Raw genomic sequence first — 14,449 nt, 5'->3', positions numbered from 1 at the left:
AAAGAACAACGTGTCAGAAAATGGCATTAAAACATGTCTTAGAGGAATTCATAAAAAGTCTTTATTCTTGACAATGTTTGTGGCCAATTACTTTGCCCACGACGAAAACATCATTCCAGATATGTCACCAAATCGATTTACAAAATTTGGTAAATGATATTAACCTAAACACCGAAATGGTGCGAATCGCGGTACCCGAGAAGACTGCGAATGTAAATGGTGAATTTTGGTCATCGAGGGAAAGAAAGTATTGGACTATAGCATTGTTTTTTGGTCTAATGTTGCTATTTATGTCGAGGACGGTTGGCCCGGTAACTATGGTGGCGCTGGCTAAAGAATTTCAATGGAATAAAGAAGTTCAGGTACAGTATAAGCTAATTTAGGGAATGAAATTTGGTGTACTTTGAACCTCACACAACTCGAGAGTTCTGGACAGTGAAAAAATCTTGTCTAGACTATTTTTACACACACTTCGAAATAAACTATCCTCTAACCCTGAACTCTTTCAATCAAAAGAAAAACTAAATAAATAAATATATGGTAGCATTTTCTATAAACAAGTTTTTGGAAAAAGAAAATTTATTTTGCCAGTAAGGAGAAGTTTATTCATGTGCAAATATTCACAAATTGCAAAGATAGTTTGATTCCAATATATAACCACATCTGAAAGAATAATTATAGAATACCCTGCCATGCACTAAAATAACATGTTCCAGTATAAATAAAACCACACAGTAAACTTTAATAAAATCAACACATATATATATATATATATATATATATATATATATATATATATATATATATATATATATATATACGCAAATTTTGATCTGTGCGTACTGAATATATATTAATATATATATATATATATATATATATAATTATATATATAAGAATGATACAGAATGCTTAAAAGAAAATATAGTAAGACAAAGCTGACCCACAGCCACAAATAAAAAGTTCTTGTAGGGGATGAAGAAGTTTATGCTTAAATTGAGAGTTAACTTTGTGTCCAGGGTATATTCTATAGTTGCGCTCCTTGACAATGTATTTTTTTGTCAAGTTTATTTCTTTGTGTGGAGAACATTTTTTCTGATCAGCCATTCACATGACCAGTTTACCTGGTTCAAATTCTTGGCATTACCTGCTTTTGAACCAGGTTGCTTGTCAATGAAAACTCAACATTTTACAAGTCAGGAAACACAAGTAAAACTGCTTGTCTGTATCAGGCTTTACATTAAACAATTATCAAATTAATCCCTAAAATAAATTTTCAAAAACAGTGCAAGGGGGGAGGTGCCTCCTGTTTTCAGAAGTGTTTTTTTATTGTTTTTTAATTTAGCTCAAATTGAGTAACACTTGGGGGATAGAGTAAAAGTTATAAAGTTTATTCCAGACCTTCCTAGAAATTTCCCCTTTAAAACAAATCTCCTAACGCAATATGTATTTTAAATTACAGGGTTCTGTACTTTCTACATTTTTCTGGGGTGCAGCAATGAGTCATTTTCCCAGTGGCTGGTTAAGTGACATTTATGGTGGAGATAATGTTCTATTCTGGACTTGCACATCCTGGATAACCGTAACATTTGTTACGCCATTCGTGCTTCGCTCGCCATATCTATTGGTGTCATCGTCAACAATGTATTTATTTTTGAGGTTTTTCATGGGATTCTTCCAGGGGGCATTCTCTGGTTCAATGGCAAGTTTATTAGGGAAAAAACTTGAGACATCCCATAAGTCATCCACAAATGGGATTATCAATTCTGGTGCTTGTATTGGGTAAGCTAAAATCATTTTGGCAATTCATTGCTGTATAGAAAATAGAGAAGTCATTTGAAGTCATCTGAAAAAGAACAGCCTAGCTTGAAAAAATATTTTACTTTTAATTTTTTTCTCTTCCCCTCCTTTCATTTCTGTGGTCCTTAGAAGTTAGAAGATTTGATCAGTAATATTTAGTTTTTAAGTATTGTCTACCCTTTGTGCCAGTTCTGTAGTTATTGGTGTTGCTGGTTCACTGTTATTGGACAATGTTGATTGGGGCAGTGCTTTCTACTGTGTTGGTATTGCTGGAATAACATGGTTAATCATCTGGAGGTTCACATTGTTCAATAGAGGTGACTTGAAACAACCAAATGATGAGCAGGGGCAGCAGTCAAGTGGTAGTAAATTCCTGTCAGTTCCATGGCTGTCATTTTTATCACACTGTCCATTATGGTAGGTTGACAAAGTATTTAAAGTTATATTAATTAGTGCATTAATGTTAGTGTTCACCTGGTGACAGTCACTGAAACTCTAGTGTGGACATGTGGCAATTATCCCTAGATGTTCATCCATTGAGACCCAAGGGGCCAGGAAGGTTTTCTGTGTATTTGCATTGCGAAGATTTGTATCTACTGAGTTTAGTGAGATATGAGCAAGGGATAAAGACTACTGAAGGAAGTATAAGGTAGAAGTAGATAGAGATAGTTATATAAGGTAGAAGTAGTTAGAGAAAGTATAAGGTAGAAGTAGTTAGAGGAAGTAGAAGGCCATTTCAAGTGATCTACATTCTTTAAATTTAAAAGTTGTTTCATTTGAAATAATTTGAACACCCATGGTTAATTCCTTCCTTGAGAGCGTAAACTATCCCACAACAGTTGCAATACAACTCTACGACCATTGTAGATATTTGTTGTTCCCAAATGAGTTTCCCTTCTCTACTTGCATGTTGCTAGAGTTTTTTCCCAATATACTGTGGTGAGGAGTTCGACAACAAAAAACTTGCGTACCATATTTAAACCCACTGTTAACACTGTTACATTGTTTTAGGGCAATGATTTTTGCAGATATATCGATTTCAATCTGTTTTCATGGTTTATCAACATGGCTTCCTAGTTATTTTCATGATACATTTCCACAGAGCAAAGTAAGCATCCAAAGTTCTCAAATACGAACATTTCTTACGATCTACTAATGTTTTCTTAGCATTTCGAACTCTCTGTACAAATTAACATCTCTCAAAATCATAATTGCATTAAGCTTAAGACGTGCAAAGTTTGACAGCAGTGTTGGAGGAGAGGTGCTAACCATCCAACACTTTAAATAAGGGAAACGGTTTCGTAGCTGAACTGTGAATACCCCGAAAATTATAGCTGTCAAGCCGTTGTTATACATACTGTTATTTCATCTTCAGGGTTGGATATTTAATGTAATTCCTTGGCTTATTAATTCACCTTGTGCGTTTATTTCTGGTATTTGGGCTGATTATTTGCTTCACAAAGGTAAATGATACGTACATACATGTACACTTTGCTAGGTTTTGAAAACATTCAATGTATATACATGTACACTTTATTAGGTTTTGAAAACATGTAATGTACATAGCTATAGCTACATGTACACTTTATTAGGTTTTGAAAACATGTAATGTACATAGCTACACATGTTCACTTTATTAGGTTTTGAAAACGCATTCAATATACATACATGTACACTTTATTAGGTTTTGAAAACACGTAATGTACATACATGTACACTTTATTAGGTTTTGAAAACATGTAATGTACATACATGTACACTTTATTAAGTTTTGAAATAATCATGAAAAATACGATGTCTAAATGCTATGATCACTGAATCCGAATCACTGTTGCTTTCCTAAACATTTTCCCCCCTCCCCCAATTTTTGTATTAACTGCATTGTGCATATCTACAGGTTATTCTCTTACATGCGTTAGAAAATTCTTCAATGTAAGTTTTCTCTTGTTTGTTTTTTGCATGCTAGTTTAGATATTTCACCAGAAAGATATGTATATATAGCTCTTTTATTTGTGGCAAGTCCAACAGTGTTGATCTAAATGCATATTTGCACATTTCTCTTCCATTATCGCGATGTTTTTTGCTTGTAGATACTGGCTCAACTTGGTGCAGCTTTTTCCTTGATATTACTCAGTCATTGCGAATCATTTCCACTTGCCTTGATGTTTATGACCCTCGCAATAGGCATGACTGGGTTTCACAATGCTGGTGGTATGGTCTTGCCTCAGGATATGGCTCCGGAATACGCGGGTTCCGTGGCCGGATTCTCAAATACCGTATCGACCTTTTCTGGTACGTTTCTTGGATATACATGAATAAAGCCCCGTTTACACTGTGCTCACTTTATTGGCACAGTACGGCTAAAATGGGCACCAGCGCTCATTTTATCCGTCTCCGGCCTTTGTATATTGTTATCCTGGGCAGTAATAATAATGGGCACGGGTACCCATTTTAGCCGTGTCGTGCCAATAAAACGACTGTAGTGTGAACGGGTCTTGGAACGGCTAATGGGACGTATGACAACGGTTGAGGCTCTCTCCGGCTGTAAATCTTAATTTATTACCAGCTTTCGGCTGTGAGTCTCATATATTAGTATAAAATAGCACACTGTGTTTAACTTAATGCTTGGTTAAAGTCAATATTAAACGCATCAGACCTCATATATTTTAACCTATACAGTTGTGTATACCGTATTTTCCAACATCCTTCAATTTTGTGGGCGATTTTTTTCTCTAATTTTTAATGTATAAACGAGCGAATGGTCATCACTGCTTTTAATGTGTATAAAAGATCTTATCTGAGCGTCAATAATGCCTGGTTTCCATTTTTAGTCGTGTGTGTCGTGAACGTGTCGAGGTGACTGACGTTATAGAATAACTCTAGTGTGTGCAGGCAACAAACACGACAACTGCGACTAAATGGAGACCAGGCTTAAGTCGTAACGTAACCCGCAAAATCACTGAAAGTGTAAATGCTTGAAACCGTCCATCAATGTAACATGTCTTCCACCCTTTATCCATCATTGCATAACATGTCTTCCACCCTCGATCCATCAATGTAACATGTCTTCCAAGCCTTTATCCATCAATGTGACTTGTCTTCCACCATTTATCCATCAATGTAACATGTCTTCCAAGCCTTTATCCATCAATGTTGCTTGTCTTCTACCCTTTATCCATCATTGTATAACATGTCTTCCACCCTCGATCCATCAATGTAACATGTCTTCCAAGCCTTTATCCATCAACGTAACATGTTGGATTGAGAACCCCTTGAACATATATTTTTTCTTTCTACTAACAATAATGTGTCTATTTTCTCTCCATAGTATTCGGTGCTATATACTTTTCTGGTCACGTCCTAACTGCCTCTCAGAGCTGGCCTCTATATTTCAATGTAGTAGCTGGAGTATGCATCCTGGGCTGCGCTATCTTTACGATATTCGCCTCCGCTAAAAGGATTCAATGACCGATGATAATGTGAAGCTCAAATATCTGCATGTAAGTTTATCCTCGTTGAGTAGAAACATGCATGATAATGGGCTATTCGGTTTTAATCGGTACCGGAAGAGTGTCTGTGTATTTTAACCTGGGGAAATGCTGCCTCACCTGCGCTATATTCTACCGCAGTTCGAGAGGTTTTTATGCATTTGAAATGATTGGCGGAAAAGGCGGAAAAATGTCGAGTCAATCATCAAATATTTAGACTCTTGTTTTAGAAATTAGAATTCCTCGATAATAATAATTGTTTCGTTTAAAACGGGAATCTACAGAATGAGTTTCCAGGATTAAATTACCTTTTTTCTTGGTTGCTTTTCTGTTCAAGACTTTAGAAAATAAAATCTCTATATGTAAAGATTTCTGAGAAAGAGAGAAGATTTCTAGGCTTAAAATTTTCAATTTTATATTTTATAACAGTAGATAGATAATTTATCTTAATTATTTCAGGTCAGGTTTTTGTGTCAGTAACAAAACCTTATGTATGCATTTACAGTATACGTATATAGTCATAGCTATTGATATACAATTATCATAAGAGTGTTAAATATATGATTAAGCATTTACCATGCATCTGGTAACTTGTTACATAACCATAAATCAAGAACAGCAAAGGAAAGTCGCTATAAAATGTCCTCCGTAAATTAAGTTGTTAAAAAATAAGGAAAGAATGTTCAGTGAAAGAATTTGCATGAAGTAATCTAAAATTCTAAATTTCCGTCGAACCTTGACGATTTAGTGATGTTGGTTATATATTTGACACCAAAGAAGTGCATGTATATTTTTAATCTATTATTTTGTTCTTTACTATTCACTTACATGTAGTTGTTCCAGAATCCCTTTCAAGCTGATAATTTCAGCAAATATAAAACAAAGGTTATTCCGAAAACACTCATTGTTGAAAATAAGATATCTTCCAAAATTTATGATTTACACAATGAGTATTTTTGGAATAACCTTTGTTTTATACATGTAGTTTGCCTGACAAATAACAATCACCGTATACATGCACCATTGCAAGGGTGGAAGCTCGAATAATTATATCGAGTTGCACAACATTAATGAATAAATATAAATGTATAGAAATATAAATATTTATTTAATAATGCCATTTTGCAATAAATATACGGACATAACGCAATGCATGCAATATCGTCTATCTTTGGTTATAAGGTAATACGTCACACATTCCCCAATCATGCAGTGGTTTGATAATAGAAAGTTTTAGTTTGACTTTTACGGCAAACCGCTGTTTCGCGTTAGTGGTTCGACCTTACCGTTTTTACTACTTTAATTCGCATTAAGTTCGGTGTCAAAATTGGCATTATATAAAGAATTTCGCTGTTAAATTGCTTTCAGTTGTTTCAAACGCTTGATAATTTTTTTGATCAAAGATCGTTACATAAGGGTTGCATGACAAACCGCCGTATTTCCAAACGTATTAGAGAGTTTTAGACGTTTAGAGCAAACCGCGGATTCACGGTAGCAGTTGACGTTGCCGTTGTTGCAAATTTGACATTTAGTTAGCAGTCACTTACCTATACCTGATGTTACAGCGATTCAAAATTGGTATTTAGTATTCCGTAGTACTATCTATGTCTAGTGCTCCATTTTTTTAAATCAAATGTCGTTTAAACTTGGGTCACAGAATACCTATCAAAAGGACAACTCTATTGTCACTCTTTGCATTTTGCTAATGTTTTCGTGTCCGAAATTTTTCAGAAGTGCCCACGTCATTCTACGCAATTCTTCGTTACGGTACTTGCTGAGTGACGAATCATGACGAGTCCTTCCGATAGGTATTCTGTGCCTGGGTTGAAAAGAACCTCTATTAATTAAGCGACTATCGAACTAAGATATCATGGTAAACCGCCATATTTCCAGCTGTGTTATTGAAGAAAAATCTTCAAGAAAATCGGTAAAATCATTGAAAACAGGATAGAAAATTACCATAGAAAAATTGCATATCCAATTGGTCTACTATAGAAGTGTTTAAACGTGAAACGGGCACTAATGCAATGTGCAAAACGAGGTAAATAACCTGCGTGAGGTAAATAACCTACGTGAAAATAGACCCCTAGCGGTTGAAACCGTGAACCACAAAATTTCAACGTCAAGCCGCGTGCATACACCTTGAAAACAAGCTAGAGAATTACCACAAAACACGTGACACAACTGCAATGAAAAATTGCTGAGGTAAATGAGGTACGTTAAATACACTTATACAGCGTTAAAAACCGTAAACTGCAAACGGCAAAATCTGAACGCCAAGCCGCGGTTCAGCGATGTAGGAAAACACGTCAAGCTACAACTTTCTACTTAAGAGGGAGAATTAATTAAATTACCCTGATCTCTGTTTTTCTCTCCTAGTCTGAATACACATGCATGTGCAGTCCATTCATGCAAATCATGAAATGCGTCTGAAGAAGTTAATTCGTTGTCCCTATTTGTTTTATCTTCGCTATCATTCATGCAAATGCAGGAAGCGATAGTCTCTGAAATGATTTTTGAGAATCCCTTTCCGACAAGATGTCCAGCGAAGGTGCCAATCAACTCTCCGAAGTAACTTCCAACAAAGGGAATAGGGATGAGGGGACCAATTAATGTTCCCCCAATGCTGAAGCCCGAGCGAATTAAGGCCAACACCACAGCTTCTATGACTGCTTTAATATATTCTGCTCTGGAGGTTATCAATACTCCATTTTCCCACTTTTCTCTTGCGTCATAAATGCTTTTTGCAGCATTAATGCTTTCGGCAAGTACAGACAAAACTATTCCAAAGATTGGATCATTTTCTAAATGTAGTAAAATCGCCAACTTGGGTTTTATATTGAGGTAAAACAGTTGGGTTGGGTAAAACAGTGGAAGCGAAACAATGCGAAACATACTTTTTAAAAGCAGAAAGTACCTTTTGAAAAAGCCTGCCTCCATGCCTCGGTTAAAGAATTCGTTTTCCAAAACGTGGTGTTGACGAGACAAAATTTTATGATTTTCTGAAGAACTTGCTGCAATCCTTTAAAGAACGTACTTGTAATGCCAGATACAAATTCGACAAGAGCGCTGATGAATGATGTCGCTTGCAGACTGATGTTGCAATCACATATACACCACATCACAAAGGACTCGCAATTATTGTTTATCAAATCATACAAAGTCTCATCTTTTCTTTTTCTTGCTCGTTTAATGACCTAAAAGTAGAGGCGAATTTACAATTGCTGAAATGAGTGATCTCACTATGATAGTTTCGCGCAAATTTTTGAAAACAATTGTGCAAATGTCTCATTTAGATATGACAGCCCGGCAAGCCGAGCTGGCGCGTTTGCATGTCTAATCGAAACGTTAAAATTATACATAGGAAACGGGCCAGCACGATAAACCGGGCTAGCCTCCATGTAATCGGCCTCTTAGTTTGTTTATATCAATGTCTGATGCCACACACACATGCATAGTCATCGGCTTTATTTGGTAAACACATGCGTACGCATAGGCTTTATTTGCTGAAAATTGATCCTTGGTCATTTCATATAATTCAAAACCAACTAGAACATAAATATTTTCTTAAAACATCAGTTAAGTTATTTATAAAATTTTAATTGTTTTTATGAGTTCTTTAACCTTACTTCTGAGACAAGATTTGGATGGCATACTAAGCAATATGCAACTATTATTTCAGATATTCACGACGATACATGCACCTGCTTGAAAAATAATATGGGACTAAACTTATTAAAGTGGGACTAAAGTATTACCTCTTCAACAGGATAACGTTTTAATTCATCTGGCCAAACAACCCTTTCGACTTCGCCGCCTTTCTCTTGTAACTCACATTCGCTTTTGATGAAATCTTCATGCGGCAATGAATATTCCTGAACACTAGCAATTTGCCCTTTAGCGGACCCTGAACCGAAGGATAATGTTGTAAATATCTGCTTTATTGCATTAGCTGGAGTGTTATAGTAGTGAGTTATAATTGGCTTTCCTTCGCTATCGCGTCCAGTGCAAAGGAAATGATGGTAATACAATGCGTTTTTCGTAAATGGACTAGGCGCTTTTTTCACCAAATGATCGCCAATTTTAATGTCTGAAAATTTGTTGATCGGCTCCCTTGCTTGTAAATGCCATTTCAGAAATTTCTTTTGATTTTTTTCACTACGCCTCTTGATATCTTTCCAAATTTCGTCATTAAAAGTGATCTCATTCTGTGTCATTCTGCAACATGTACAATATACATGTACATGTACAGTCCCTGCAATAATAAAACCAATTAACCAATATTCTTTTCGTCTGCCTTATATATAAAAAAATATAAGGAAAGGGATTTCCCTGAACACACAAGGGGGTTTCCCTGAAAAGAGAAATCCGGCCCTTTAACCCCTATAATTTCATTTGTTGATTGCGTCAAAATTGGACTGCATGGGTGAATTACACACCGGGTGTACTAACTTCATAATTCGCAAAATTTTTCAAAGCTTTCAGCATCCTGCGTATGGTTTTGGCCACTGGTAGACATGCAAACTTCTGTGGGGTTTCCCCAATATAAATATTGCATGCGGACTGCCAGCTGGTGAGGTTAAGATAGTAGTGTTATACAACACTACTTAAGATTCAAAAGTAAATTAATTCTGTGCGCTTTTCTTGGAATTCAGAATATTCCTAACTGATTTTTCCAGTATTGATTTCTCCGGTAATAAATTATGTATAGTATATAAAATTGTTTCCTTGCTTTTCTCAACGGTTGATCGCCAACTTTAAAGTGGAAGTCAAGTCCGTATGTTTACAAACGGTTTGTTTACATTTTGAACTTCCTAACTTCTTGAAACACGTTTTGCTGTCTGAATATCTAACAACATTTAGGTTCGCTATGCCTTTAAATAAATTGTGAACTATAGTTGTTTTGATGAGAAAAAATTTAAAAACATTCGAAATTTGGGCAAAATATTGATGCTTGGAATATTGAAACAGGGTAGACATCTTGTTCTGTTATAATGTTGTGTACACTGCACATTTTCCAACATCCTGCAATCTTCGTCTTTTATTTTTAATATGTTCAAACAAGCGAACGGTTGTCACTGCTTTGCTGTAATGTCTAGCAGACTTTATCTGAACGTCCTTAATGCCTGTTCAGAGTCGCGAGGGTGGTGACCATGTCAAGTGGCTGATGCTATAGAAAAGTGCTGGTCATATCTACAATTATATATAGATAATAAATAAAACAACAAATTTCAAGTACGATTTATCTCGCAATAATACAAGTGCTTGTCATATCTACAATTATATTTACTTAACTATAAATAATAAATAAAATAATTTATCTCGCAATTAAGACCCGATATTAACCCGAGATGCGTAACAAAGTTTAGATGTGGTTAAACTACTCCCACCATGCAAACACATGCAATGATAATAATAGACCTTATGCATAAAGACGTAACAAGCTGTGACACCTGTAGGGAATTCTGGTCTTAGTAGTCACGGCAGGAAATTTTGAAGTTTGAATTTTTCCCCGTGACTACTAAAACCAGAATTCCCTGCAGGCATGATGGCTTGATACGTCATTATAATGCAAAAGGTCTATTACCAGGTGAACAAGCGCTAGAAAATACTGTTTTCAAACTAGGTCAACTTAATTTATCTTAATTTCTCTACACTTTATGTTGGTTTCAAATTAAGTTAGCACTGTTGACGTTCTTGTAACTAAACATAAACAAAATTTTACTTTAGTATCATATAGTTTCAAAAAGAAGGTTTGAAGGGTCCTAATTTCGAGTGGAATTACACACTGAATCCAAGTCCAATCCAAGTGGAATCAGAGCATAACTGTTTTTTATTATAACTTTAATGAAAAGAAAAAAGTATATTAACGTTAGCCGTTCAACACAAGATCTAGTAGTCTTGTGGCGAAGACAGTGTATTCCCAAGTGGTAGGTTGATGGTTCGAATCCAAGCATAACTGTTTTCATTATAACTTTAATAAATAGAGTAAAGTAAATCAAAAAATCACAGCCGCTCAGCCCATGATCTCGAAGTCTAATGGTGAAGACAATGGTCTCCCAAGTGGTGAATCGCTGGTTCGAATCTTACCATAACCGTTTTTTCATTATGAACTTCGTGAAAAAGATGAAGTAAATTAAATAATCATAGCGTTCAGCACATGATCTCGTAGTCTAGTAGTGAAGACAATGGTCTCCCAAGTGGCAAGTCGATGTTTCGAATCTTACCATAACCGTTTTTTCATTATGAACTTCGTGAAAAGGTTAATGTAAATAAAATAATCATACCGTTCAGCACATGATCTCGTCTAGTCTAGTGGTGAAGACAATGGTCTCCCAAGGGGTAAATCGATTGTTCGAATCCTACCATAGCCGATTTTCACTATGAACTTCGTGAAAAGGATAAAGTAAATTAAGTAACCGCAATCGTTCAGCAAAAGATCTTGTAGTCTAGTGGTCAAGATGTTAGTCTCATGAGTGGACAGTCGAAGGTTCGAATCTCGTTTTAGATCGAAATTTTCGTTATTAATATTACATGATACGGTTATGGTGAATAAGTTGGTGTAGGCTTCCAACAATCACAGTTAGCCTTGTGGTAAAGTCGTGGACTATCAGGTACAAGATCGAGGTATCAAGAACAGGATGGTATGTTTCTCATGGCGGTAAAAGAAACCTCTCTCGGGGGAGGTTTATACTCGGTTAATCTTTGAAAATCAAATTAATCTTTAGGGAAATCAGGGGATGTGTAGGGTGAATGAGGGGTATATGAGTACAAAAAGACTTAGTATTAGGGCGGCCACGGCTCCCGGGGGCAGGAAGGGCAGTCACAGCTCCCGGGGGCAGGGAGGAGGGTATAGGTGAGAAAACACTATATAAAAAGTTTAAGTCTTTTTGTACTCATTTAAACCTCTTTACCCCTATTTATCCTCCTATTTACTCCTATCTATCCCAACTTTTTCTTATCCTCATATATCCCTAACTATCCCCTAACACAATTAAATGTTTGAAGAAAGCTTGCTTTGAAAGTCAGGAAAGCCGGGGGAAAGAGAACCCCCCTCAGTCTACTCCTCGCCCAAGGCGAGGGCATATTCGCCCTCTCGCTCTACTCCTCTCACACTCACAAATTCTCACTTTATTACCTTGATCTTTTTCGGTTTAACCAGGACTTGAACCATCGACTGTATACTTGGCAGATCATCGTCTTCACCACTACACCACCAGATCCTGTGGTGGAAACCTACATTTTTTTATTTTACTTAATCCTTTTTTGAAAGGATCTTTGAAATAATAGAAGAGAAAAAGATTCCCGTCGGGGACTCGAACCACCGCCTTTAATTCGGGAAGCGATGTCTTCACCAATAGACCACACGAAACTGCGGTGAAAAGCTACACTTTTTATTTCACTTAATACTTTTTTGGTAGGATCCTAACAATTTCAACGAGTTCATATTAATTTTAATTATTTATCTTCTCGTCTAAAACACACACAACTGTATCTTATATTCGTCGCGTTTAGTTAATATATCAACCATTTCTGTCGACGCTTAAAAATATCACATACATGTATGCAGTCCCTTGCGCAAAGTAGCACTATCTTACTATAAGCTTCGTTATATGTGACCTAGGTGAAGCTAACGGTTACGGTGCCATTGTTTTGCATTTTCAATGAAGTCAACTTTAAAAAAAGTATAAGAATTCAATAACAATGTATTTCAAAATAAGTTTGAAAGAAAAAATTCAAATAATTAATAATGTATCTTAATGTATATGTATGATGTATCTTAATCTTAATGTACATGCACCTCGTACTCTAGTAGATGACATTCGAAATCGCCAATGAAGCAAATATCCAGTTAAGCAGACATTGACAATTTATTTCAAGACATTTTTGTATAAAGAGTCGAAATACTAGCTGGTCTAGCTGGTTCGCAGAATATTAAATACTATAAGCTAATACTTGAACCTTTATAATTGAATTTAAGAGATCAACGTCTTAACCACTACTATAGACGACCATATCAATTGTCGATAAGCGGCTATTGTTCTTTATTTTACCTAATCCTTTCTTCGAAGAATTTTTAAATAAAATAATGGGCGCTTCTCTATAAACAGGAAAAACGGCCACACCGGTCCTTGTTCAATTTCAGTACAGACAGATTACTGGTATTTTTTACTGTTTCAAGAACTCTGCATATAAGGATATCGTTATCTGACTAGCACGGGATATGCAGTTTTACCGCTTTATTTTGAACGAAATACTTTTGGTATTTCAATTCAAAATATGACTGGTTTGACCATTTTGACCGCTTAAAGGAAAGCGCCCAATAATTCGATGGGAATTAATCATATAATTATTATTAGAAAATCGAGTAAACGAAAAACAGTCTGTTTGTTACCGGTTTAGCTGAAATCGGGCCTTTAAAGTTTAAACTAAACTTCGTTTTTCTTATACGTATTAAATATTCGACGAACCAGCTAGACGAGCTAGTATTTCCAATCTTTAAGGTAATATAAAATGAAACAACTTTCAAAATCAACTCGCAACACAACGTTTTGAAAAAGGTTTATGCGTCGAATATGATATAATTATATGATCTAGTTTCTAACACACGGAAATTGTTTTGAGTATGATATGAAATTTGAAAGTTGATACGAAATTAATATGAAAGTTGAAAGTTTATGAACTGTTTTTATTCCACACAACATTGTTGTTGCTGATTGTAGCGTTGCAAGTTGATGTTGAAAATTGTTCCGTGCAACATATACAGGGTGAGTAAAAAAAAATGACACTTTGAAATTCAAATTAGCTGCAATGTGTCTGTAATCGGCTGTAATGAGACGGAAGTTGCCTAAAATATCTTATGGGTATACGAAGCATATCAAACAAGTGAACCCATTAATTAACCTTGAACATAAATTTTGTTCCCTTTGGGAGTTAAAATGCATTCTAAGCTCTGTAATAAAAAAGAACGTTGAATTAGTTCAATTGGTTTAAACACTTTCGCATTAATTAACCACGTCTTGTTGATTGTACACAATGGGAATCATCAAATTCCAGCCATAAGTTCGCGGCTTATTTGAATTTCAAAGGTGTCAGTTTTTTTTTACTCACCCTGTATTATACCTTTATACAACAATGTCCTGAAATAAATTGTCAATGTC

The 14,449-nt window shown here is 35.6% G+C and overlaps 2 protein-coding genes across 2 annotated transcripts; one reads left to right on the top strand and one right to left on the bottom strand.

Moving 5' to 3' along the window:
* The first annotated feature begins 9 nt into the window (after positions 1–9).
* Positions 10–6,235, top strand: LOC114531152 (solute carrier family 17 member 9-like). The gene is made up of 8 exons (XM_028552807.1): positions 10–362; positions 1,463–1,782; positions 1,990–2,217; positions 2,812–2,908; positions 3,176–3,263; positions 3,698–3,732; positions 3,891–4,092; positions 5,129–6,235. Exons 1-8 carry the CDS (start codon positions 177–179, stop codon positions 5,266–5,268), a joined length of 1,296 nt encoding a protein of 431 aa, XP_028408608.1. The 5' UTR covers positions 10–176; the 3' UTR covers positions 5,269–6,235.
* Positions 6,236–6,256: 21 nt separating this feature from the next.
* Positions 6,257–9,552, bottom strand: LOC114531153. Its single transcript, XM_028552808.1, has 3 exons — positions 9,047–9,552; positions 8,206–8,485; positions 6,257–8,092 (listed from the first exon to the last, which is right to left on the bottom strand). Exons 1-3 carry the CDS (start codon positions 9,503–9,505, stop codon positions 7,617–7,619), a joined length of 1,215 nt encoding a protein of 404 aa, XP_028408609.1. The 5' UTR covers positions 9,506–9,552; the 3' UTR covers positions 6,257–7,616.
* Positions 9,553–14,449: the final 4,897 nt, after the last annotated feature.

Source organism: Dendronephthya gigantea, unplaced genomic scaffold (genome assembly GCF_004324835.1).
Source record: "Dendronephthya gigantea isolate DGI-Jeju-01 unplaced genomic scaffold, DenGig_1.0 000068F, whole genome shotgun sequence".
NCBI lineage: Eukaryota > Metazoa > Cnidaria > Anthozoa > Malacalcyonacea > Nephtheidae > Dendronephthya > Dendronephthya gigantea.
The sequence above is the reverse complement of the archived record's forward strand: the minus strand, read 5'-3'. Positions and strand labels throughout refer to the sequence as shown.

Bases quoted from the DNA above. Each gene is read 5' to 3' on its own strand.
- LOC114531152 (XM_028552807.1), top strand. From the start codon at position 177: ATGGTGCGAATCGCGGTACCCGAGAAGACTGCGAATGTAAATGGTGAA. The intron at 363-1,462 runs GTACAGTATAAG...TTTAAATTACAG, and splicing joins AATGGAATAAAGAAGTTCAG to GGTTCTGTACTTTCTACATT. The intron at 3,733-3,890 runs GTAAGTTTTCTC...TTTTGCTTGTAG, and splicing joins GCGTTAGAAAATTCTTCAAT to ATACTGGCTCAACTTGGTGC.
- LOC114531153 (XM_028552808.1), bottom strand. From the start codon at position 9,505: ATGACACAGAATGAGATCACTTTTAATGACGAAATTTGGAAAGATATC. The intron at 8,486-9,046 runs GTAATACTTTAG...CTCTACTTTTAG, and splicing joins AACGTTATCCTGTTGAAGAG to GTCATTAAACGAGCAAGAAA. The intron at 8,093-8,205 runs GTACTTTCTGCT...TACTACATTTAG, and splicing joins GAGGCAGGCTTTTTCAAAAG to AAAATGATCCAATCTTTGGA.